This window comes from Erithacus rubecula (genome assembly GCF_903797595.1).
Source record: "Erithacus rubecula genome assembly, chromosome: 9".
Taxonomy (NCBI): Eukaryota; Metazoa; Chordata; class Aves; order Passeriformes; family Muscicapidae; genus Erithacus; species Erithacus rubecula.
The window spans coordinates 7,214,999-7,242,719 of NC_136660.1; the positions used below are offsets into that span (position 1 = coordinate 7,214,999).

At 39.5% G+C, this 27,721-nt stretch overlaps 1 protein-coding gene across 6 annotated transcripts in view; it reads left to right on the forward strand.

Annotated features, from left to right (window-relative positions):
- The first annotated feature begins 12,341 nt into the window (after positions 1-12,341).
- Positions 12,342-27,721, forward strand: part of CCSER2 (coiled-coil serine rich protein 2) — a 60,880-nt gene continuing 45,500 nt past the window's right edge. For 2 of the 6 annotated variants that reach the window (XM_079312019.1, XM_079312017.1), the window contains exons 1-3: positions 12,342-12,414; positions 23,876-25,352; positions 26,270-26,469. In XM_079312019.1, the coding sequence (XP_079168145.1) occupies positions 23,915-25,352; positions 26,270-26,469 (1,638 nt within the window). In that variant the 5' untranslated portion in view covers positions 12,342-12,414; positions 23,876-23,914. Of the gene's footprint in view, positions 12,415-12,910; positions 13,096-23,875; positions 25,353-26,266; positions 26,470-27,721 lie in introns of all 6 variants that reach the window. The other 4 variants (XM_079312014.1, XM_079312016.1, XM_079312018.1 and 1 more) reach the window with 4 other exon arrangements.

Below are 27,721 nucleotides of genomic sequence, written 5' to 3' on the forward strand. Positions count from 1 at the left end.
CTGGCAGCTAATGGGACTGAGTGCTTGAGTTCATTCCCCTAAGAACTGCCAAGGCTATCATATAGATATATATTATATATATATATAGATACATACATATGATGTATATTCTTACAGATATAAATAGATGTACAAAATGGAGACAGGAAAATGAATGATAAAAATAAGCATAAAATATGTATCTAGTTTTTATTCTTAAGTACAAACAAGGAAGTGCCAGATGTGTCATAATGATGATTTTTGCTCCTTCAGTAAGAAAAGAAACACCTTTGTAGACAGAAGGTCTCCAGTATATTCCTTCCTTCTAATCCTTCCCCCCAGTTTATCTGGAAGCTAAACAATACAAAATTTACTATGCTATTTAAAATACAGTCTCCTGCTGTTGTCTGCATTTTGATACAGAAATGTATTCTCACTCCTGGATATTATTTTTCATAACTCAGTGTTGCAGAGCAAATATAAGCCCCACTGTCACCAATCTAGTTTTACTCTTGCTGTTTACTATCCACACTGATGAACTTTCAGCCCCAGCTTCATTCCCCTCTTGGCAGTGACCAAAGAGCATCTAATACAGAGCTTTAAACATATTATTAGCCTTTAAATGGTAAATTTCATATGAAATTACATGCTCTACAAAGACAGAGGTAATGGATAATAAGATCTTTATCTCAAAGGAGCTGTAAAGGGAACATAGTGAGATTTAATTCTCTGTCACCAACTGGGTCACATCTCAGTGCAGGCAGTGTATTATTTCTGACAGACAATATGGTCTGATGGCTATTAAAAGAGCAACAGAGCAAGTTTTAGTCCTTGGCTAGTCCTCAGAGATCAAAGTGCCACTGAAGGATGGTTTTCTCAGTGGTTATCAGCATTTCAGTCTTGTGACCATGTGCTCTTCATTCCCTAAGGTTGAATGTTACGTATTTTGGCAAAAAGGCCACAGACTAATTAGACATTGGTTCCAAACTATCTTTTCCTCTGAAGATGATTTCCTGGCTTTGAAGAGAGATATGCTGGCAGTGGAACATATATTCCTTAAAGCTGTTTCAAAGTCATGTAGAAATAGAGAATTATGGTTTTCCAGTTTCTTAATCTGGTGCATTTATCATCATAGCTTTCTAAATTTGTAAGAAGCTCAAATCATTCTCTGTTGAATTATTAATCATGGAAATATCTGAAAAGATCCATCAACATATCTGTGGGTTTTTCTTCCAAATTAACTTTTACTGTAAGAGCTGACATTTGTCATCAGCTGTAGACCCCTGTAGCAAGTCTTGATGATAGTGAACTGGAATAAACATAATTTTGGGCAACATCTTGGGGAATAAAGCAGACAACTCAGTGATTTTCATGATCCCTAACAGTGGTGAGAGATTAGGTATATATTTTTTAAAATAAAGATCTGTTGAGATGCAGGAAAAATGGTTGTGTCTTCCAATATACCCTTAATTAAAATCCTAAGGGTACATTATTTTAAGCAATAATTCTGTATGTTCATTGTCCTGGAGTCAAAAGATTGTGTGGAAATGCTTGCACATCTACCACGCACCTACAGGAAATACGTGTTTGGAATAAAATATTTTTTTTTTAATTGAAAATAAAATATTTGAAATAAAATATTATCCAAGCTGATATTGGATCTACAGTTTGTACCTGGAAGAGCAGGACAGAACAAGAAGTGTCAGAGAGCTGCAGATTCTCAATTGAGCTTTTTTTTAAAAGCCAATAACCTTGGTTACTGACATACCAACATTGCCAGGTAAGCATTTCTGCATTTAGAACTGCAGTGCCCTTTCAGAACTCATGCAGTGGCATCTATTCATTCAGTGACAAAGGGAGAGTCACATAAACACTGATTTACAGAGCAGATCCAAGGATGTTCATGTTTCTATCCCATGCTTTCATTTAAATTCACTCACTGAATATGCAAATGTATGTTTAGTTAAGCACTTGAAATTGGCCTCAGGTGTAAAATTTTACAGACTGCACTTGTGTCTCCCCATTGATATCCTTGTGTATCTCTCATTAGGGGATGCCCTCATAGTAGCATCAGGAATTAAAAGCAAATGGAGCAAGTTCAAAGTAGGGGCTTCCACCACTCCAGGGAAAAATGACAGGACTATGTTTTTCACTTCTCTCTTCAGTATTTCACGTGAGCTGATGTTCTCTTATTAACAAGGTCATTTTCTCCCTCTGGTTTGAAAAACTGTTTTGTAACTCATTTTATAATTTTCTGATTCTCCTTCTTGCTAATCTCTTATTTTCCTCTGTCTTCTCCCACCTTTGGAGCACTCTGGACCATCTGCATCTAGAGAAATGAACTTCATATTCCTCTCTGCAGTTTGCTTCAATGCTTTCCAAAGCAAAATTCTTTCACTGGGACTATAGGAGAAAAACAGCTCCAGGGAAAACTAAGGCTCATTTTTCTTAGCTAGAGCCTGCAATACTGCTCATGATTTAGGTGCATCAGCAGCACAGGTTACTATTTCCTTATTATTGAAATAAGTCTCTTTAAGTGCACACTGTCACACTGGCTCTGCCAGGATGAAGGGTGCAGTTACTTATTTAGGAGATTATACCTGTAAAGAATTCTTTCCTAAGGAAAATTACCATAAACCCTTTTTCCTTCCCATCTAATTTCTCTCCTGTGACACATTTTGGAATCAGTAGAAGTTTAGTTGCTGAATTTTCACCATCAATGAGGGTTGTCATCTTGGCAGATTTTCACAGAATAATAAGGTATCTCTTTTATAAGGCAAAAAAGGCTCCAAACCCCTTTTTCCTTCTGGACACCACAATGCATCTTGAACTAATTATGGTTAGACATTCTGGCCCAAAAAAGAGATTTTTTTTCCCCATAAACTGTTTTCTGATGAGGAAAAGAAGATAATGTTCCATGCAAAGGTGTGTAAGACTGAGTATCACATACAGCAGCATAATCATGAGTCTTAGCAGAAATTAAATACTCCAGACATCCAATGATGTGTGTCACTGTGTGCACTGGGGAAGCCTTAATTCAAGTCATTCCATTCTCACTGTGGTAAGTGAATCATGCAGAAGAACATTCCCCTTTCATCAAGATCCTTCTTCCCCCATAGATGCTGTACTCAAACCCAGCAGCTGTCATTATATTACTGATTTCATTCTCTAAAACAATTGTCCTCACTTTTTCCTGCAACTTAGAGTTAGGTTGCCAGAGTACCACCCTGATCTTGAAAAAGGATGGCAGTGGATTATAAAAATGTAGCATAAAAACCCCCCAGCAGACATATAAAACATGCTTGCAATCAAATAAACAGCTTAGAATGATATTAAATGGAAGAAAGCCAGCCATTCCCTAGAAGTTTATCCACTTATTTGGGAATTCTATGTAGGCTTTTAATTTTCTATGTGCTTATATACTAATACTTTCAATATGTCCATCACTACAGTCTGAGTTAGTTCTGCACTTCAACTGCCCTCTCAGTGAGGAGATAACCCCCAGCTTCTTTGAATAGGCCTCTCCTTCTGGGAGCACCCCTGTGAATTCTGGAACCTTGGATTTAGCCATCAAGATTTAGGCAAATATCCACAAATGCTGCTTCTGCTTACTCACAGCTGTTCCTGTTAAAACTTTTTTATACTCAGTGTATCAGGTTTGAATTTCTTTCTCTGCACCAGTTTGGTACAGGGTAGTTCCATATAGAGTCTTCATGGGTCAGTCCTAAATACATGGATCTGACAGGGAGGAATGGTGGATTCTGGTTCTGTCTCTGCCACGAGCTTGCCAGCTTGATCCTGGCATCTTTCTACACCTCACTTTATTTACAGTTAGCTAGAAGTAGCCCTAACTCTGTCAAAGCAAAGCCTGAGGGTACATTCCAGTTTGTCATACACCAGGAATTCCTTGATTTCAAAAGATTGTGAGTGAAAATATTTCTCACAATTGTCTTGATAGCAAGAAAGAGAAGCAGCTCTTCTCATGATTTTGCATGTAACTTTTCATCTATCAGCATTTTCTGTTTCCCAGTGTAGACTGAAAACATATTTTCAGCCATTAAAATGCCAGAGTCATGCTGTTAAAAATTTGTCCTTGAGCCTTGTGACAACCATGGAAAACATTATTATTTATTGCATACATTTGTAAAATAGTTCGGTATCTTTCCAACTTGCCACTATCTACAGTTAGAAATTATCAACTCTGAGAAAAACACCTTCCACACCTCCTGATTTAAAAGCACAGCAAAACCTTTCTATGTGCCTTCCTGGACAGAGTAGTGATTGATTCTCTGGTGCCAGTATTTCAGGAAACTGTCAGAATCTCTTGGGATAAACACCTTCAGAAATCCATGTATCAGAGGCAGGTATAATAATAAGATTTCTTTTTTGTCTTTGTAAGGATCCAGCTTTCTTGACAGGAAAGCAAGCACTTGCTACTCCCTGCAACTGAACTATGTCAGACTTTGAAAACAGTGTCCAGAAGATTCAGTGTTTGCAAAGGACCCTGGAGACAGACTGAGGGCACATCCTCTGGCCCATGCCGAGCTGGGCTCTCCAATCCCACAGCCACTAATGATCCTGTAAATTGCATCTCCAGCTGCACAGGGTCCGTATTTATTAATCATCTAAACATCTACTACCATTCTCCAGATAATTCTCAATACTTAAAATAATTTTTATATTTTTAGATCTCTATATATGTACACACAGAGATGTATGTATACACATACCTATACACATATATGTAAGTGAAGGTATATGTAAAAAATTATGTTTTATAGAAATATATTTTTATTTGTTTACATGTCCATATATAAGCACTGTTTCCCTGAGTAACCAGGGTTAATAAAGCTGGAGGGATGAAGTGAACATCAAATAAGAAGAAAATTTTTATAAAACATTTTTTGAGATAACATCTAGTGATTTCCCAAGCTACTGTGATTTTGGGCATATAGTGTTACTGTTCTTGATGTTCCTGTGGAGCTCTGAAACACTGTTTCTCAGTTAATTACTGCTTGATCACACATGATTTGGGATAAGGTCAGCTCACTTCTCAGTGCACGTGTTACTGCCACGTGCCCAGAGGAAAAGCAATTGCATCTTTTAATCTGATCTTTGGCTTTCGTTGCCATTTAATACTGCAAATGTAATAGAATTTCAGCTTTCATTTTTTATCTTCTGATGCTTTGACATGTTCAGACAAGAAAGATTAGGATCAAATATATACATGGAATAAAACTATTTTTAAAGTCTTGACCTGTATTTTGAAACCTCTGTGTGCTACTGGAGCAGTCTGCTTGTATTTTTCCTAAAGTTAATTGAAACTAATTAATTGCATGTAAAAAACGAGCATTATTGAAGTAGTATTCATGGAAACAACGTCACTCAGAGTCAATTCCTTTTTGCAGTCTGATTCAGCTGTGATTCAAGACTTGAAAAATATACGAATCCTCTTGAAACCTGTTCATGTTCCATCTGAGCAGGCAGGAAGTATTCCCTGTGCCAGTTTCTGGTAAGCTGGAATCCTGCACAGGGTGTGACTGCTCACAAAGCAGCTGCTCAGCAAGGACTGCTCTGAGCTGCATGGGCAGCAGAGGCTCCTCAGTGGGGTGAGAGAGAAGCCAAGCTCAGGGAGGTGGAACATGATCTGCATCTCTCAGGCTGTGACTTTGCCTCTGGAGGATTTGCAGCCTCATCATTTCAGGCTGCTGTGGCCAGAATCCCTGTGAAGTACAGCAACAGTGCAGGATCTGTTTTTCTTTCCTGTGACTTCTCTTACCTATCTGCAATGAGAAGTAGATAATTAAATGGATCAGAGGACATATATTTTAATCATTACTGCCTCTTTATAAAATGCAAAAGCATCTTATGTAATATTTTTCTAATATAATTCCCTAATTGGCGAGTGGGAATTTCCCCTAAGAAAGGAAGATGGGATTAATTTATAAGTCTGTTTTAGGAATCTTAAACTGAAAGAGGGCAGGTTTAGATTAGACATAAGGAAGAAGTTTTTTTACTGTGAGAGTGGTAAGGCACTGGAACAGGCTGCCCAGAGAATGCTCCAGTCCTGGGAGTTTTTTTGGCCAGGCTGGATGGCACTGGAAACAACCTGGTCTAGTGGAAAGTGTTCCTGCCCATGGCAGGGGGCAGGAATGAGATGATCTTTAAGGTCTCTTCCTATCCAAACCATTCTGTGATATCACTCTATCATTCTTATGCAGTGTCTCACTGATTACAGAATATCTGTCAATGGTAAATACAGTATCTAAAGAAACAAAATTATAGCTCATAAAGGTAATTCTGGACACTCCTTAAACCTCTGTAGCAAACTAGCAAATGTTACAGTGAAACAGAGGAGCAGATAATGCAGGTATCTTATTTAAAAAAAATATTTGAGAGAACATCATGTAATCAAGGTATTGTTAGGGCTGGTGAGATGACTGGCAGCCCTAGAAGAGAGGGTGACACTGAGTTAGCCAAGAATCAAACTGCTCTCTGTATATCCCATTTAACAGTGCACACTGCTGAGTGCTCTGGTCACCACACCACCCAGGTCTCTTGTCTTTTCTAAATATTTTTTGAACAAGACCCAGAAAGATCATGTTTAGTTCACTTCCAGCTACGAGTCTCCTCCCTGGATGCATGTTAACAGGAATGCTGCTCTTTGAGCAGTCAAATGACAACACATAAATATGATGCTCTTGCTCTGTTCATCTCCTAGAGGCTTTCTTTCCTCTTATATTTCTTAATATGTACAGCTCTGTTGGACCATTATCCACTGTGTTATGTGCTGATTATAAGTAGATTACTATTTCTGCAAATCTCAGGATTAAAAACTGTAATGATGCTGTAAAATGGAGGACAGTGCCTATACAAACACAAAACCTATCATTTCATCTTCATTAAACATTTTAAGGATTGTAAAATGTAAAATGCTATTAAATAACAAAATCAGCAAACCCACAAATTATCCACATCAATCAGTTCAGGATTAGCATTAATTTAAAGCAAGCTCCTTTGTAACAGTGTTTACACAAAGATAAGCCATACAACTGCAAATAAATTTTCATCTTTATTACTGATTTCTACTGAGATTTCATTGAATTACAGTTAGCTTTTCTCATTCTTTTAAATTTGAAGGCCATTATTAGAAACACGACTGTTGTCTTTTCTGTTGTGTAACTGAATGACTGCAGATAAAGGAAGAATCCCAAACACACGAGATAAAGTCCCTTAACAATGCCACTAGTAAAAAGCTATATTTTGAGCCCTGAGATTCAGTCAGCCTTTCAGTTACAAAATGCAACAAAACCATTCATCTGTCCTGATTCAGAAAAAAATTTAATTACAAAATAGGAAATAATTTCCATAGCTGAAGTAATTTCCATCAAGCTGAAATAAGGAGTTTTATTTATGTTCCAGAATTCTCCAAAATCCCACTGAATAATGAAAACATTAGGCATTTGGATTCCTTTCAGCCTACATGAATACAAATTCAGTTGTAATGAAAAATAATGAAGAAACTGTATCAGACTTAAATGAAATACATCATACACTAATGTGTTTTAATAGTCAGACACTGGGAAGCAGTATCTTCTGTAAGAAGAAATGAAAGGCAGCACACTTGAATTTTAAAAATGTGCCACATCATTTTAATGACTACCTAGAAATGCTTCTCTGTGTTTGTAAGAGTGGTGTGGATGTGTGGATGGCTGGAATGTGGCTGCTGAAGAGTGTGCAGAAAACAAAGACTATATTTTAGAAGCAGTTTTAACTAGGCTTCTTAAATTGTTTTACTAGTTTCTTAAATAATTTAGATCAAAGTAGGTCTAAATTATTTAGACTAATGTAGTGTTTTGAAACATCATGCATAGTAAGCCCTTAGAAGAAAGAACACAGCAGCAGCAAGGTGTAAAGATTCCTGAGGTGAGTTTCAATGGCAGATTTTACTGAACTGGTCCAGGTACTTCTGCCCCAGCACCACTGAAAAATAAGAACCTTTTAAGCCTGTGTAAATTCACTGCTTTTCCCAGCATGAACTGACAGTGTGATCCATCCTGAGCATCTCTGGACATCAGCAGGGCTGGCCACAGAATAACACATCACAGAGTTTTAAATGCACATCCTGGACTGATATTTGAGTATTCTTTCAGCAATGTTCAGAAGAAGAGTTTGACCAAGAAAAACTTTTCTGAAAGAATGGTATGAAAGCTCACCAAACTCCTAAATACAGCAACAGTGTCCTTGCAAGGTAGACATCTGAGACAAGGATTTAAATAACAAAGCAGCTGAAACTGCAATGAACAGGTCTTCATTTAAATACTGCCCTATTAACTAAATATTATTTACAAAATGGTAGATAGCACTAAGGCCTGAAAACTTATCAAATCTTAGTTACTTAATGTGGATTATTTTTCAAAGCTAGGAAAAGCAAAGGACTTAGCCTTAAATGTGACAAGATAAAAGTGTATTTCAGCAGAATGAGTTTGAGCTCATATCTGTGTTTTCCCCTAAGTAAAAAGGGAAGAAGATGCATTGATCACTATAAAGACCTCATCTTGCACCAAACTGAATTCTTTTATTCTTATACAATTACTTATTGCAGAATGGTACAAAGTTTCATTACTTGTGGACACTCTACATGGAAATAATACATATACACACGTATTTACACAACACTCATTTAGTAATTTTTTATGTAACTTTAGCCCATTGCTTTACTTATTATCTCAGCAAACAAGTTCATAAACTTGAAATACCCATTTTAGTACATATTTTAAGGTAGTACAAAAATGAAATTACCTGTATAGTTTAAAAAGTACAAGAAGTTGAAAAGTAAATAGGTAATTTTGGAGACAGTGACTCCTTAGCATTAGAAGGAAACATGGAAAATATAGGGGATGTATTCCTTAATGAAAAATAAAATTATTTGTAAACACACAGATTATAAAGACAGCTGAACGTTTATTTTTGATGCCTGTTGATGAATACATTTTACAGAATCATGAGACATATTTAAATGAAGGATTTCAACTCCTAACCATCCAACTGCTGCACTGTCATATTCAATCAAAAGTCCACCTAGACTCCAAGAAGCATATGGTCTCTAATTTTAACAACTGTTTCCCTGATGTCAGCAAGTTAGTGAGAATCCATGCTGCAGGATTTTGTAAAAGTAAAATGCCCACAATGAATACATTAATACTTATATGTGGGGGGAAAAAACCCCACTGTCACCTGGGTGCTTAACCCTTTAGAACTTGAAAGAATGCAAACCAAGAAAATATAGCTCACCTATCAGACAACATCAAATCTGAGTACAAGCAGAATGTGTTTGAATGCAGTAACAGAAAGTGGACACAAAGTAAAAGTGAAATTATTATGAACAGATTTGTTTCCAGCAGTCACAGAATATGAGCTATGGAGCAAAGATATTTTTATGGACATCATGACAAAGATGATTTATATGAAATGATGCAGGAAGCAGACTTTCCTTGCTTTGAGGATAATTTTAACTCAAGCATACTCACTCAGTGTCATTTTTGAGAAATTTGAGAAATTCTTCTTTCCTTTTCCACTAGAGTGGAGTCCCTGGCCTGTGAACTCTTAGGGCTGGGAGAATATTTGTGTGAATATCATTAACTGCACATCCAGCTCTTCTCGGGTGGTTGGTGCCACCCATGGCTGTGTCTCTGGTTCTGGAGGCAGCACACTGCCAGGTCAGTGAGCAAAGGGGATAATAACAAGCTTTTAGTCCATCTCCCAGTGTAATATAATGTCCATTTAAATCAATTTAATAGAAAATCAATTCAAGGTGAAGACCTCAAGCTGAAAACATCTGATAATAAACTGGGAGGAAAAAGATATTGCAGTTGATCATAGCTAGACCTCAGTCTGCAGTCTGTCTGTAGGAGGGTTAACACCATCTTCTGAGGCAAGCAGGCAGAAGCTGGAGTTTTGTATGTAACACTTCCTTTTTCAAAAACTCTGAATTCTGCTTCAAGACTGGGTCTTGATCTTCAGCCTATATAAGCATATGAAAATCTGTTAAATGCCTAAACAGATAGTGGAGGTTCTCAAATCTGTCCTAAAAATATCTCTAGGTTGCTTGCTTCTTCTACATATGTAGTTTTCTTTCAGAGCTTTCTTTCATAATAATTTCCAGATTATAAAAAGCATGAGTTGGAGTTAAAAAATGTGGTTATACCACCACTTCCAGGTCAGCACACACAGTGTATGTGCCTCCTTTGTGCTGGTTACAAGTGTTCCTGGTTCTCTGATCTCTATTCCTTGATCTCACCCCTCTGTGCCTGAGAGATGCATCAGGGGAGCTCCACAATTGCTTTGAGAGAGAGGACTTCAAGAAATGGCCTTGAAGAAACACCTGCCAGCACCACTGCAGAAAGGCAGTGGGAAATATAACTCTCCCGGTGAGTCTCTAATATAATTTCTTGAATTTTTCGGAGGGAAATGAAGAGGAAAGTTATTAGGAAGAAATTTCAGTGGGAATGGAGAAGCTGTTTTGATGAACAAAGTAGGGAAAATCAAATCTATGCTAATGCAGTTGATGCTCAGAAGCTGAGAATGACTGGCAAGAAAGGATGATTGTGTGGTTAAAGCACTGATGCCTGACTGAGGAAATCTGAGTTCATTTCTTGGCTTTGCTATCTATTCAGCTTTGAGCAAGAGATTTAATCTCTCTTGCTTTTTTTTCCCCCCTTCCTGCACCACAGGAGAGTCATATACTTAAGATTGTTCTAAGAATAAATGCATTAATGTGACCAGTACATTTAAATTTTAGCAAAAAAAAAAAAACAACCCAAAACCAAAACCCTCAAACAAAAACAAACACATAAAAGCTTCAGTTCTCATTCCTTCTTTTTCAGAAAGGCCTTTCTGTTGCCTGTGGGGCAAATGTATCCATCTTCATACCCCGTGTCTAGAAAGGTGAGGAGGCACTTGCAGTGCCTGGGCTGACATCTGGGCACACCCAGCTTCCAGTCAAGAGGTGAACAAGGCTTATCAGTTCCAGGGTGTTGGTTTTATTCCTACACAAACATAGCCCGAGGCGACTGCACAGCTTCCTTCCTCTGACAGGCCTGGCGAAGAAGGCAGGCAAAAGCTTAGAAAAATTGGCTATTGAAATTTTTGAGATAAAAGAAACTTGGAATACCTGATGTTGAAGGGCAACAACATAAGATGGTGAAATGCTGTGACAACACAAACACAAAGGCCCCAAACCAGGAGAGATGCAGAAACACAAGCCCCAAGGCAGAGCATTGAGGTGTAAATAATGACTCAGTGATCCACCTCACTGGCAAGGAACTTCCCAAACCTTCTGTCAGTACCTTCTAATTCCTAGCGCAGGCAGAAAATAATCTCCATTAATTCTGTGAGCACCTGCGTGGAGAATTCCGTGGTTGGCTGCAAGCGTCCTTCAGGATTTTTGTATAGCTGGGTCAGCACCTTTCTCCTTCGGGTGCGCTCTGTTTAAGGGGGCAGCAGGACCAAGGCAGGGCCCATCCCAATCCCTGTGCGGGGCACAGCTGGGGCCACACCTCCGGGCTGACCTCAGTTCTGGGCTCCCACTTTGCAAAGGACACTGACGGGCTGCAGTGTGTCCACAGAGGGGTGAGAAGGTGAAAAGGGGAAAGGTTTAGAAAACATGTCTTGTGAACAGCAGCTGAGGGAGCTGGGGTTGTTTAATATTGAGGAGGCTAGGGTGTGGGACATCATCACTAACTCGCTGAAAGCAGGGTGTACTAAGGTAGGGCCGGGCTCTTCTGCCGTGTCTGCAGAAAGAGGATGAGAGGAAACGGCCTTAAACAAGAGAGATTCAGATGAGATACTAGAAGACAATTTTTTCACTGTTTGTGTGGGTGGGCATTGGAGTAGTTTGCACAGAGAGGTTGTATGGCCACCGTCGGGAGGTGTTTGTCATGGGGAGCTGGCTCAGGGGCTACAGTGGCAGTAGTGGGTGGGTGGCTGCACTGGGGCATGTTAAAGGTTTCTTCCACCCCTGACGATGCTATGATTCCACCCTTCCATGCCGCAGGGCCGGACACCCGCAGGGCCTCACACCCGCAGGGCCGTTCCCGCAATGCTTTTAGCAACTCGCATTTGCCCTTGGCTCTGCCCCACGATTGGTGTCGCAGGCTGGCACAGCCGACCCGCGGCCTCGCCCGCCCGGCGGGTGGCGGGCACGGCGGAGGGGGCAGTGGGTGTGACGGGCGCCACGGGGACCCACGGCGAGGCGTCCCGGCCGCCGCCGCCATGGGCAGGGCGGGCGCGCTGACGTCAGGGCGGGCGCGGGGCGCGGCGCGGCTGCGTGTTCCCGCCCTCCGCCCCTCGCTGCGCGGGCCGGGCGGGCCGGCGGGACCCGAGGGCGCGGAGCGGCCCTGCCCCGGGAGGCGACAGCGGCCGCGCCGTCCGGCGGTGAGTGCGGGGCGGCCGCGCCGCGCCCCCTCCCCTCGTCGGGGGCTCTGTGCCGGCGGGGAGCGGCCGCTGCCCTCCTGCGCCGGGCGGGGGTCGGCGCTCGGCCGGGGATGCTGCGGCGGGAGGCCGGGCGGGGCGGGCCGGGGGCCCTCGGCGCGTCCCCTGGGCCGGTGAATGTCACGGGCTCGGCAGCCTGGCGCGGCGGGCCCGGCTCGGCCGTGGTGCCTGTCATTGGTGCCGGGGAGACGCACCTGCGGCTGCCAGCCCCGGTCACAGAGGGATCTCGAGGGTTTAATCTCCGAAAAGGGAGGAAGCGAAAGCACCCAGTGTGTGCTCAAAGACCGCTGTTTAGAAAAAACAAATAGTGTTGGAAAAGAACTATAATGGTGGCATTTCTACTTTAGCAGCGATCTGCTGACATTTTCCCCAAGGGGATGTTCTGTGCGTTGCGGTGATTTCACTTTAATGACACTGAGACTTTGCTTTCGTCACCCAGAGCCTGCTGTTCCCTTCGCGTTCTGTCAAATGTACTTTGGCACACAATGAAACGTAGGCACCCTCAGCCTTTAACTTTGAGCTGGAGGAGGTCGAGCTGTTTATCTCCTGTTTAAGAAAGCAAAACTGCATGGGAACTTTATCCTGTAGCAGAGCCTTAGTGTCCAGGCCAGACGTCAAATTAAGGTAAGGATTGTCAATCTGGTGCTCCGTCTGGTATGTTGTGTAAAGATGTAAAGCACTTTTCAGGGGAGTCAGTGCATCTTGCAGGGTTAGAACTTCATGTCTATAGCAGGTTTGTCCTCGGTGTCTATGGGGCTTTGAGCCTTGATTTGGTGCAGAATAGATTTTTTTGTTACAAAGGTGTTAAAAGTGAAATGAAGTTGAGTCTAAGTTCTCATTTTGCTACATTTTTGTAATTGAGAGCCACTAAACATATTTACCGAGATTTTACTGCATTTCTGTCTTCAGGAGAAATATACAAAACTTTTGGGTTAGCCTTAGGCAGTAAATATTTACATTGTTTGCTGATAATGAATGAAATTGGCAAGATTTTTTTTCTCATGTATGTAATAATCACATATGTCTAAATTCTATGGGCCCGTTTTGAATTAAATGCCTCCAAGCTGAAGAGGTGATGGCCTAACAAATGGGACATGAGCAGCAACCAACTACCTAAATGTCAACTAAGGATCTATGTCAATGTACAACTTAGAGCAGAAGAGTTGTTTTTGAAGTTGAGGTTTAACTTCTGCTCATGGATAGTATTTTTCATTATAAAAATATCAATGTTTGGGTTCCAAGAACTTCCCAGTATTGTCTTTTAACTGTAAAGCTGTTGAAACTGTAGAAATAGCCTTAATTAACATAATGATCTCATTTAATGTATTGTTATACTAATGAGTAATCCTGTTTAATGGAACTGCTCGTGTAAAAGCTCATTGGAGTAAAATCCATTACTTTTGGACCTGATCATCCTTTAAGAGGGATTGGTTATTTGGAATAAACCAGTTAGTAGGAAATGTTGGCACAGGCTCTTTAGGAAAAAATGCCATGATGCCATCAATCTTGAGATGAACATTGTTTGCCTGGAATCTTTAGAAAGTGTGGATTTCTCAAAATGGAGAAGAGATGAAGGAATACAAGATTACAGAAAGTAATATGATAAAATAAATTAACAGTGGTTGTGGTGTTCACTTTTAGCCACTATTCACTGTAAACAGCAGCACCATCTTCTTAATTAGAGGCTTTCAGGCATAGTTAAGTCCCATGCCAACAGGGATGCTAAGGAGATCAAAATACTAATGGTGCTTTTGATAATTAGGTTGAAAATCCTGTATTGTATTTCAATTGGAGCAATAAAAACAGATTATGTAAATCTCTGGATACCTGCAATGTGTATGTTACAGTAAAATCCCAACAGCATTAAGTAGTTTTCCCAAAGTTGGAGTTTGGCTAGTCAGGAAAGGTCTTTGCATTTCTTTGTAGCTCTTGGACACATACCCCAGCTCACTCTGAAACTGCTACCAAGTAGGTGCATTTTGGAAGATATTTTGAGAATGTTGTTTCCTCCTCAATCAAAAGTAGCTGGATTTGCAGAGATCTGGACTTTGCTCAGTAGTCATTCTCAGTTCTAAATGGAGGATTCAACTGCAGCAGTTCTGCTGACAATATCCTATAGGAATTGAAGAAAGTCTCCTTAGGGTGGGGTTTTTGCTTATCCCTAGTCACATGGGGAACTGGTGTCACAAGTTCTTGCTAAAATGCCTGTTTCACTGCAGATTGTTGGGTTTTTCATGAGCACTTAGTCTGTGCTGAGTTGAAGTCCTGCTCTGCAGAGTGCATCTTAATGGCCTTTATTGAAGAAATGCTGGCAGTGTCCTCACTACAAGAAGGCTTGGCTTCTTAGCCAGAGGAAATGGCTGATAGGGATTTACTTTGATGAGGGAACAATTTATGGATCAGGAATAATCTTTAAATTGCAAATAATTTCTGCAATTATTCCCTGAAGCCTAAGAAATTCTGTGCTTTTAGGCTAATCAGCCCAGATGGCTTGTGATACACACAGCACAAGGGAAGCATCCTGGGAGAACTGAATGTCCCAGCTTCTCTTGACTCAAGTACTTTAAGCTGGAGATTCAAAAATGTCTTTTAAATGGAGGCAGAGTTTATCACTACAGTGTGGATTTGGGTTCGATTCATTCTCATTTTGTAAGTTGTTTTAAAGATTGGCTTTACTTAAATGCCATTTTTTTCTGATCTTATATGTTAAAATTATTCCTTAGCCATGCTTATATATATTTTTGATGAGTTGAGAAATGCTGTGGCTTTTGAGTAACCTTCATCTCAGTAAGGCAAACTTGCATAGGTAGAAACTTGGCAAGGCTTGGCAAGAAACTTGGCTGCTGCTGTCAGTAGCAGAAGACTTGAGGGGAGGAGCACAATATGTCAACCTGCATAGCCTTCTCCATCAGTAAACAGAGTTAAAAACAGAAATCTTCTCTGTGTAAATCTTTTAGTCATGAAAGCTTTCTGAAATGGTCATTTGGGTTAAGTCTAGCTTTACTATGACTACATTGAAATTCTGATTAAGCAGTGCAAACAATATATATCATCCTTCTGTAAATGTGAATAAAATACTACATAGATGACTAAAACTGATCCTGTGACAAACTGTGACTTATAACTGAAGTTACATCTCAGTTTCTCTTTTTTTCTTTTTTATTCTTTTCCTTGCCTTCAGTTTCAAACTTCTGAGGACATAACAAATATCTCTGTCTTCCACATTGTGAGAAACTGACCTTGAGAAGTACATTCCAGTATAGCTGTTGGTGTATCAGAAAGCTGGTAGGAGAACACAAAACACACATTAAAATACTGGAGACTGCCAGTCTGTTGTCAAAAACATGTTGGTGTTTGTTATGCTGTGGCAAACTTGCATAGTTGTTTGGTACTCAGACATTTTCAGGGAGTCTGGTTTTGAGACTGGGAACTGATTTAAATCAGTGGAATTGTAGACAGAAGCTGTATTGAGTCCAGAAATGAAACTCAATAGCAAGAAAGTGATACTTTGAAGATGTGGTTTACAAATAAGCAAGTTTCAACTGAAAGCTGTAATACACCCGTGTGTGGCTGCAGTATTTTTGATCAAGAGTGGATGTTAAAGAGAAGTCAAACTTCAAATAATACAGTAGCTTCATGAAAGTACATAGATGTGGAACAAACTGGTGTGTTTGGTAGCAAGGAGAGCAGGTATCAGTAGCTTCTTCTGACAACGTAGGGAGTTTAGAAGAAGTTTTAGTGGTTTTCCTTGGGAATCTGTGCAAGACAATGAAAGAACCTTGAAAGATTTGTTACTGGGGTTCTGGAACTCCTTGCTTAAGGCAGTTAAGAATGCAAAAAGTTTGGGGGCTCATGGACAGGTTACACAAAATAGCAGACAAGAGATCTGTGGAGAGTTCCTAAAAAAACTGCATCAGATTTAAGCAATTCTATGAATTGAGAACAGTTGAAAGTTGAGGAAATCACATTCTGTGTTTGCCCTGATCATCTCTTCCCTAGTATATTTTTAAGGCAACCACAGCAGTTAATGGGAGTTTTGTATTGCTCACTTCTAAAATAAAATTGATTGGTGGAGCTATACTGAACTGGGCATTGAAGTGGCATGATCCACACACAGTGAAATACCATTATTTATATAATATTTCCAGCTTATCCAGGATTCACTGTCTTTCATGATAGCAGTATTAAGGATTTTCTTTTTCAGTCCTTTTTCTAGTATTTTTAATATTTTAATCCAGCAGTAGCTGACTTAACAATATGATGTTTTTTTGATATGCAGCAATGTGCTGACATGTTCTTGTCTCAAGATCACAATCTTCTATGAAAAACTCAACTATGCTGAAGTAGCATTGGCAATATGTAGAAAAGAAAATCTCAGAACTAATTTTTGCTATCTTCTTTTGCTGCTTCTTGTCTAATCTTGCTTAATTATCATGTGTGAACCTCTTCAGGCTTATTGAAGATATCCCAGTACCAGTGAGTCTATGAATTACATACAGTCTCTTCCAATTATCTCTGCTTGCCATTCAGCTTAACCTATAGCTGTAATTCTTACTTGGGCAGCAGGAAAAATAATGAATATATGTGGCTGGAGGGGGGGGGGAAAAGCAACTTACTTGGTTGAAAGGGCAGCCTCGTTGAAGATTTAAACCCATGGAAATTCTTAATCTTAAGATACCCACATAGATAAACTGTTCAGCAGCAGTTCAGACAGGAAGTATTGTTTCTGTTCTTAGTCATTATTTAGTAATCTAAAAATATATATTGAAAAATATGTTAGTACCAGTGTGAGAGGCTTCTAGCTCAAGACAGCTCAGTGTTTTTACATGCATCAGTTGAGTAAACAGACCAGAGGAGTAGGATAGACAACATAACACTCTAAAAAGGGATATTTCTAGTTATAATTAGTTCTATACCAAGTTTCACTTGGCTTTCAGCCTGCCTGTTCTTATCAGCAAGAAAATCCTGCTCCAGCTAACATGTATTACTATATAAGAAATAGAGAACATTAACTGGTAATCATCTCTTTTTGTTGGTTACTGAGTCAATGGTGAAGTAAATCTTTCCTAGAAGAATTAAGAGATGGGAATAGTGTGTTTGAATCATTTGGTGACAGTGGATTTTCCTCAGACAAGTGGATCCACATGGCTGAGGAAAAAGGGGTTATTCCTCTGTTTTTAAGTGAAATGTTTGCTGGAGAACAGCAGGTACTTTCTATTGGTTTGCATCAGGACATTGCTTTTGAGACAGATGCAATCTTTCTGGATTTGTTCTTACAAGACAGATTAAATTACCCATGTGAAATGCTGTTGCTGAAGGACTAATACCATCAGCAGAAGCAGGGGCCTGTTTCTGCTGTCAGCTGCTTTGATGCTGACATAATCACAAAATGTTTTAAGGAGAGATCAGGATCTGACATTTCTCTGGTAGAAAGCTTTAATTCTAGACTGCAGCTGATGTTTGGGATTTTTTAGTCAATCTTAGCCACAGCATAAAATTCAGATTGCCTTGTAAACAGTGATGCCACCTTTAAAACCCTTCTGAAAGGCAGATTTCTGATTACCTGCTAACTTATTCATCATGTAAAAATGCCAAAAATTTACCTGTTTGAGAAACTTTGGAGAAAAGACTCTGATGGGAAAGAAGAGAGTCTTTCCAAAATATAAGTACTTGTGCACAAGCATATACACAATTATGGCTTATCTTCCAGGACTGAAATCTTGCTAAATGCAAGGAAGTATTAAGACAGAATAGCAACCTAGATATAAATGTGCTTTATAGTCATAGTGTGTTTGTTTGGGTTTGTTTTTGGACGGGCTCATGAGGTGGTACTGGTGAATGTTTAACAGGTTTTGGCTTCTTTGTAGCTGTGTGACTTTGTCTTTAGGTTGCAGAGCATTGCATCTGTGAGGCAGGCAGGCAGTGACTGTCTTTTCTTACTTAAGTTATTCCCCTTTCTGTTTGTTATCTCTTCAAATTTGGTAACAATTTGAAGTATTATCAAAGAGAGAAACAAGTGAAGGCTCTTTGTTTCTCCAGTAAATATGTTGAAAGTATCTCCATCTTTTGCTATTTAAGAGCTGTTAAGCTACCCCAGTGAAGAAGATTGACTTGCTTACTGGGGTTGAATCTCTTGGATTGGTTCAGTTCACAGGAAGCTGTTCCTTGCATAACATAACGAGTGAAGTAATCCACATAATTTAATTCCTTCTAGCAGGGCTGTTTCTGCTCTGGAGGCTGATGTATTGGTCATGATTATGTTAATTGTTTCTCATACCTGGCAGTATATCCCTCCCTCCTCTTGCAGTGTTCCTGGGGTCAGCACACCTCATGCAGTGCTTTTATCATCTGGGCCTGGTGTTCTTTGGATCCAAGTGAAAGCCACTGTTCTCTGGGTCTTGTGTTTTGGAGTTGGTCATGCAAGGGCTGTCTGGTGTTTGTGTCTGCAGGTACAGGCTTGACATTGCTTGTCCAGGTTTAGCAAGAGCTGCTGAAGAAAGGAATTGATGACTTCCTCCAAGAGGATGCATCAGATGAATAGCAGGTTTAGAGAAGAGTCATGCATCTCCAATGCTTTATTCCAATTTCTAGCTGACCTCTGTCCCTGGCAGCAGTTGGGCTGTCAGCACTAATGCAGGAAAGAGTAACTGGTGTTGCACTTCATGTCTCATTTATGAACAAACCATAATAACCTGCATTAACACTAAAGAGGAATTTGAAATGTCAAGTCTTTCTTCTTTTTCACATGCCCTGATATTCTCTTTTACTGGGAGTAATTTATCTGTACCCTCAGTTATCCTCTTTCATCTTCTTTTCTTTGTGCTGAAGCTTTTCCTTGCTGCAGCTGGGTAAACATCTGGACCTTGACTGCCTTCCATTTTGTTAGTTGTGTAAGAATACAAAAAAATCAGTGAAACTTGACTTGTTTGGGAAACAGGTTTTTATCAACATTTTCTCTTGTAGTTAAAATGTGCATGACTTTTTTTTTTCAATAAAATCTAAAGGAATTTATGATAACTCATACTCTGTTTTGTTTCAATGTTTTGGTTAGGTTTGATGTAGAAATTTTGAGTTTAAAATGTATAGTTTCTGTTTTACTAATACAAAAAGCACAAGTGGGCAACAATTACAAACTATCCTTGTCTGGGCAGATAACACTTAGCCCTTTTTTGCTTCCTTGAGGTAGGTGCCTGATGCTTTGTGTAAGCAGCATTAATGTCAGAGTGAATTGTCAGTGTGGCCCTGAAGGATGCAGAGGGAGTTTTTGATTCTGAAAGCATTGTGGCAGCTTTCTTCTACAAAATAGAACTGCATTTCCCTTTTTCTTTTTCTCCAGTAAATGCTCATGTCCTCTTGCCTTATCAAACATTAAGAATTCTGATGAATAGCAAGAATGCTTTTAGAGATGGCAAGGGATGTCACATTTTCTGCTGTATTGACTCAAGATATTGCTCAGTGTTAGAAATACTGAAACTCCAGTCTCTTTATTATGTATTTCTTGCTTCCTTCTCCCTTTATGTATTATCCTGTTCTGCTCGTGTTCTTTGACCTAGTGTATTTTGACAGTAAATTGAACACAAGAGCAGCTTGGATAACTGTTTTATCAGTGTTTGATAGATCAACCCATCAATGTAGATAGAACCTCGTTATTATGAGGGAGGAAAAACAGAAAAGGATGTATATCTAAGATATCTTGAGATCTGAAAAGAGAATCTCACAGCTTGGGACACAGAAAAACAAGGTGATTTCAGAGAAATAGAGCAATAAACCCTCACCATCTTGGAATTTAATTTCTTGCTATACTTCATGACTATGGTACCTTCAGAAGACAGAATGTCAGGGAAGCTGATGTTAACCACTGCAGTTTGGGCATAGAAAGGGAGAGTGGCTAAAATTCATGGCTGCCTTTGTAAAACTTTGGGAATTGATTCAAGAACAGGTGTTTGGAAAAACAGAAGATAGGAGAAGGAAGGCAGGCTTGGAGGATTTTACTGCTGAGCTTGTAAATCTTACTGGATCTTGGCATGAAGGTGGCACTTTTGACTGAACTGAAACCACTCTTTACAGAATAAACAACACAAAAAGTTGTAAACTCAAAGTTCAATCTTGAAGCCATCAGAATTTCTGATTGCATTCTGATTAATTTTAATTCATACAGCATGCACAATTTGCTCAGGATTCATGATCTTGAATTCCCCAGAGCTTGCCATGCTCACAGCAGGTGTTTGCCAGCTGCTCTCTTGCCAGTTTCTTCCATTCTGTTAAGCTTCTGTGGTCCTCTTAAAGATGAAAACTGACTTGCATTCATGCTCCCCATCTCACTATGCCCTTAAGTGAGTGCTAAGAAAACCTTTTGCTGCTTCTGTTGCAGGGACCTCCCACATTTTTCCCTGATGACACTCAATACTTTCCTACATTGCTGGAAATAAGATATTTTCACATAACTGATCTAATACATTTTTAATAACCCAGAGGTGTAAGAGATGATTTTATAAGCTGTGCAGAATTGAAAGACACGTGCACTTAAATTTCTGTGAATGAGGCACAGATGTGAAACTGCAGGCATGGCAGATCTGCAGAGGGGAATTGCTCTGGCCTGTCACCAGTCTGTCAGATGTGTCTCATCCCTCAGCTGGGTATTCCACACTGCTGTGACAATAGGAGGGGAATTCGGTCCCACTCAGGAATCTGGAACTGGAAAATGCTGTTGTCTTCCTGGTGGCAGGGATCAGAGGGATTGCAGTATTTTAAGGTGCTTAAGCTTTCAAATGTATGAATCTTTAAGCTGTCTTCTTCTGTAGGGCAGAGTCTCAGATGGAAAGCTGGACTTTGCTGAGAAGCTGATGTATAGGAGACTGCCTTCCTGATGGTGCTGAAGCAAACTGAATGAAATTAGAGTGAGTGTTGTGCTTGCTGGTTGAAACTAACAATGCAGGATTTTATTGAGGTACAAATGAGAGGAAGTACCAAGGAGGGCTAGAATGAATATCCTTTTGCTTATCACCAGGATCTTGAATATCCTTGAAGGTAAGGATGTAACAGCTTTTCAGTTAATTCAGATTATACTTCAGAGGGGGTCTGTGGATTTTGACTCCTTTTCCCTGGATCATTATGTAAAGCTAGGCTCTTTATAATTAGCTTAATTCCTGATTAGGCTTGTGTGCACTAGATAATGTATTTCCCAAGGCAAAGAATATAAAACTTGTTAGCCCAAATGTCAGTTTTTATAAAATCCATAGATTGCTTAAATCTAAAAATACTTTGAATTTCTTTATAGTACACCAAACTAAAGTTTAAATTGTATTGAACTTAATACAGATACTGGGATACAGGAATCATACTCTTAACTGGTAGGTACAATGCTGCTTGTTAGGGGAGTTTGATTGTTAGGCTAGTGCAATCTCCCCTAGTAAACATATGTAAAAATTAAGGAAGTTTTAGAGAACTTAATAAGAAAATTCCCCATTTTCTGGGAAGCAGCTGCCAGACATGATGCTAAGTTTTACTGGTGTTTTTGGTGATGATGTGTTTCAGTAAAACAAATGAAACCTGGACTCGAGAAGGTGGCACAGTAGTTACAGTTAGGTAGCTAATCAAATACATGGAAGTCTTGTTTGTAATTTAATTTAATTATCTTAAGTGTTCTAGGCTATTAGTATGGTTTTCTTGAAGATAATGTGTTGTCTTTGCCTAATCAAGGATAAATGAGCAAGAACCCTTCCTAGAGAACTGAAAGGTCTCCTTTTCAAGTTTAACTTGCAGCACTTGGTAGAAGATTAAAGTAATCTAATTAAATAGCCTCATTTAAATTTTGCAGTCACCTAAGAGATGGTAGACAGATGTGAAAAGGGAATTATCCATAAAGCATGCAAGTTAAATTAGCAGCTTTCTAATTTAACTTTTTCAATTTGGAAGATTTCTTCACAAGACTTGCCTTTTCTTTGGAGTTAGGTTATCTTCTGAGGGATCTGCAGTGTGATGCTTGCTGGGAATGAATTCATCAGCGTGTTAAAGGCCATTTTTTATTCATGGAGTTACTAATAAAATGGTGTACTTTATTGTAGGTAGTTGACACAAAATAAAGATCTTTGATGTTGCTATTAAAGCCTGATGATATTTTCCTGTGCAAGGTGTGCAGGTGCACTGTAGGCAAGGAGTCTGACATTGGACACTTCACCTGCAGGCAGGTATCATAGGTGGTGAATGAAGTGTTCTGCTGGTCCCAGGGGGATTCCCTGTGTCCTTCTTTGCACAGCTGGGTGAGGGCAGTGTCTCTGGTGTGCAAGAATTCACTGAGTCTTTGAAAAGTCAGGATTTGTGTATTTCAAAATGGAAATGGAGTTCCAGAATGTGGATTCTGATGTTTTCACAAGTTAGGAGCCCCTAAATACTGTCTGCAGTACCTTTTCTTTCTGTCTTTATAATGTAGATCTGCTTCCTGAAGTACTGCTCTGAGGCATCCTATTCTCTGACAAATCCTAAGGGTATTTCAGTTTGTATGAGTTTAATGCCACTTCAGTTTTGTCTTTGATTTTATCTTCGATTGTATCACCAAGAAACTAGGTGCTTCTTAGTGAGGTCTTGCAACTTGGGGAGTGACTCACTTTAGGGTAATGCTTGCTGTGGTTGCACAAGATATTTTCTGTACTTTGAATAGGTAGAACTTTTGAATTCACTTACTAACACTGACCTTACGCAACTGTTGCACTGTACTTCAGGTCTTGCTCATGAATAATATTTTCCAAATGTGGCTACAGCCTCCATACAAAGGAAACAATGACTAGGAATGTGAATCTTGATTTGGGGATATTTATAAAGTCTGGGAACAAAAAATGTTGTGGTGAGATGCACAATGAATGGTTTTTCCTATATTTTAGGCGTTGGGGAAACTGAAAACTATCTTTAAAAAGTTAGTTTTTAGTTAGATTTTACATTATAGTTTTTGCAGGTTTATGTTGCTGACCACAGGTTTTTGCTATTTCATATTTGTGGCTTTTTAAAAAATACTAAGTCTTAAGTTTATAACTTAATAATTATAGCACAATTGAACAGTTGAAAAGTTCAGTTTGTTGCTGAAAATGGGTAAATGAAGAAAAAAAGCCAACCAAGATCATCCAACATCTCCTCAAGTTTATTTTGTAGATTACAAAATAAAAACAAAGAAAGGTGGTTTATGTAGGGAGTGAAAGTTGGGGGAGGGAGCTGTGATCTGAAGAACATATTACTGCCAAATAACTGCTGGAACTCTGGAGTTCCCAAAATGTGTCTGGGTTACTTTTTATCAGCATGGTGGATTTAGGCACAGAAATCTAGAATGCATATAGCTGCAAATGTATAGAAAACTGTGTTTAATATGTGGCGAGTTCAAATTTAATGTTGATTTTTTTTTTTTTTTTTTTCTTAGATCCAAGCACCTTTTAAGGACCAATGTACCCAATAGCTCATGGAAGAAAAAAATCAAACCAGGACATCGTTGGTTTCCAGGCTACCGAAATATGGAACGAAAACTTTAGGAAGTGTTCTGCAGCCTACGCCCAACGGGACGGCCGTGACCTTAGCCGGGAGTAACGGGGGCAAAAATTTCACCAAGCACAATGGCACTGTTGGAATGTCTTCCTTTGCTTTCAACTGGAAAAAATCAAATAAATATCAGCTCAACGATCAGAATGGGAGAGGGGCCAATGCCAAATGCAACTCTAATGAAAAATTAATTGATTCTGAGAAGTATCCTCAATCTCAAGGAGCATTGGGCAGTGATGAGCTCAGGGTGGGTTTGAACAGTACTGCTTCTGTTGTGTCTAAAGCAGCAAAGCCAACCAATATGTTTGTATCTCCTACTGAGGAATTAAACCCAAAGTCTATACCTGGACTTTCTAGTTCAGCTAAATTCACCAAAGGTACCCTGTCAGGAAGGACATACTCTGGACTCAATGCTCCAAGATCAAATTTAAATGGATTTTATGGAAATCGGCCAGTGGTAGGTTTGCAGAGACCTAGAGCTAATTCTGGTTCTGCAAGGACAAGTTCAGGAGAAAGCCTGGCACAATCTACAGACAATAGCAAGGCTTTTTCCTGTGACAAAATGGTAAGATCACAAAGTTTTTCACATTCCATTCAGAATTCTTTCCTTCCCACTGCATCCCTAACCAGGTCACATTCCTTTAATAAAGCTGTGGATCTTACAAGGCCTTATCACAGTCAAAATCTCGCTGCCAGGACGTCTCAGAGGTCTACTCTGCTGTCAAGAAACGCGTGTCAGTTGGATGTACCCAATGGAAATGAACCGGTGAAGTATGGATTTACCAGACCGTACTCGGCTGTGTCAGCTCCTTGTTCCAAGAAACCCCCACTGTCAAATGGATCTGGGTCAGCACCTTCCTATGGATACAGATTAAGCCGGCCTCCTCTGCTGAAGCCTACCAGGCAGCGGTTTGCTGGGAATAATTCCCTCGTGGGTGGCAGCAAAAGTGTGGCTGCGGACACGGGCATCGCGGAGAGCGTGGAGATTTCAGCAAATATCAACAGAGCCGTCGATAAAAACAGTATTCTAGAGAGCAGGGCTCAGAGAACAGAGCCTGGTGAGGGCCTGCAGGAAAACCTGGGAAAACATGGCTCAAAAGTGATGTGTATGAGCGATGATGGAGATGAAATATCTATATCTTCTTTGTCATCCTCTGAGAAAAATGATTTGAGTGAAGACTTCAGTGATGATTTCATAGATATAGAAGAGGCAAACAGACCTGTCCAAGTTCAGCAGAAGGAGAGCTGCCTTCAGGAATTAGAGCATGGGAGCAGAACGTCCATCGAGCCATTCACGTCTCTCAAGGAAGGTGGAGGATCTTGCTGTAATGCTGATGACTGGCTTGATATAAATGTGTCTGGTAAATACCTTTTTTGTGTTCTGTTTGAAATTTTAGGTGCTATATCAAAATTCTGTAATGGTAATTAAGTTATTTAATGTAATTGTCCATTGGTTATAAATTGTTTCAGAATGGAACTGCTCTGTGCTGGCATATTTGTCTGCTTGTGCCTTTTCTGCATTACAGTTTTTTCCCCAAGCATTATTTTGAAGAGCTCTTTGTGATAAAAATGGAGGTGACCTCCTTTAAACACATTTGCGATGTGGTTGTGGGATTCCTCATATCTTTGCTTTGCCATTCATTTTCTGGGTTGATGATATTTTAAGAAAATTTCACCTCGTGCTTTCTCTACCTCTGTAGGCAGAGAACAGCTGTAGCTGCTTCTAAGTAGTGGAAATAAGTGTGGGATGTGTAATTGAATTAGTTTAGTTATAAACAGGATTGTTACTGGATCTTTTTTGTTTTTTCTGATGCATATGAAATTTTTAAAAAATTAGTTGATGACATGAGAAGATGCTTTTGAAAGCCACATTTTCAGATCTTTGGGCTTCTCATGATAAAAGCATTGTTTGTGAGATGTTGCAGTTGAAAGACTAGATCCAAAGGATGTATTTTTGGACCCACCTTCTAATATGTTAAAGAGATGCAGATTTCTACAAAGTAGCTTCCATGGTGGGTGAATTAGGGCAGTATAAAAGGTTAGCAAAGGTGTAGGTTGGAAGAATCCTTGGCTGTAGCTGCCAAACCAGCCCGAGCATTTCCCTCTTCTGGGATGAGGGAACAATACTGTAGAAAGCTTTCAGGTATTTCTGTTGCAGTACATCTCCAGCAATGGTAGTACACCTCTAAAAGCACACTAGTAACAGGCATTTTAATGTTTATTTTTTGAGTAGTGGGTTGTTTTTGGAGTCTTAACTGATGTTGTTTTCTTTAAGCAGTGGATGACAACAGTGAAAGCACAAAACACACTACTGAGAATGTCATCTCTTCAGAGATGAATTACAGAGCTGGCTCCTCCTTTGAGCTTTCTCCATCTGACAGCTCTGATGGCACATATATGTGGGATGAAGAAGGGCTGGAACCTATAGGAAGTGTCCATCCGTGTGGAAGCTACGACTCTTCAGAAATGAACAGCATAGTATGTATCCATATTCATAACTTGCATTGTTATAGTGTGTTGAGTTTATTGCTTATGTTTTTTAAATATTAGTGCTTTTTAAAAAAATTATAGTTGTTTCCTCTTTGTAGTTGATTGCTTTGAGAAGCTTCTTGTTTAGGAACACCTAAGGACAGGTGACTTTAATCAGGCTGTTCACACACTTTTTTTTTTTCTTTCCTTATTCTAGAGTCAGGACAAAACAGGTCCTTCCTTATGGTCTCACAGCAGTGCTCACAAAGAGTAAAAGAATTTGATTTCTGCAAAGGATAGGTTTAATACCTCCTATTAATCTTTAAACATAAGTGTGAAAAAGGCAGAAAATAGCTATTGCCTCTGTGGTTTCTTGCATTTGTTGTTTCTGTGCTGTGTGCTCATAGGGCCCTTGTGAGCTGAAGCAGATACTTGATTTCTCTTCATTCACTCATAGCATCTTTGAGGTAGAGACCTGGCTGTAGCTCACTGTAGCAGGGCTCTTCATACCTCTCCAGTGGAATACAAATATGCAGCACAACCTTTTTCTTATTGCCAAACTCAAACTGGTCTGCAAAAAGCATCATTAAATATGAGGAGATTGGATGGAGAGTTGTTGCTGTTCCTCTGAGATCAGGTAGCCAACCTTAGAATTTTAGTGGGCCTGAATAAAATTCATTTGACAAAAACAATTTGGTTTAATTGATGTGTCGTGCCTCATGTATTTAAGGCATGTTAGGTACTGTGTCATCACTGCCAGTTTAGTAATGTAGGTACCACTTTCAGACTTGGGCCAATATGTAATTATATTCTTTGTGGGTAACTAAATATGAATTCATGATAATATTTTTAGTTTCTTGTGGTTTTGTTTGCTGTCCATTTTAATTGTAATGTTGGGATTTAGTGCTTGAAAGAGTTTAGCAGTGTTTATTAGCTTTTTGTGGCAATTGTGACCAGCTTGGAAAAACTGTTGGAGATTTTTGTATTATGAGTTTTGTAGCTTTATTGGTGTTTATAGGGAAAGCCCAGGTTTCATGGAGGCCACTGCAAAAACAAACACCCTTGTCCCCAGACACATGCATGCTCAGGCCAAGAAAAGAAGGAAGCTTTTAAACTTTGTCCTTGGTAAGTTTTAAATATAGACCTTTTGATACATATTCTGAAATGTAGCAAATGAAAGGAAGACACTTCTTTTACTGTGCTTTTGGAGTATATATCTAGGTTTTGATACATGTAGCCCTTGTGAATTAATTTGTGAATG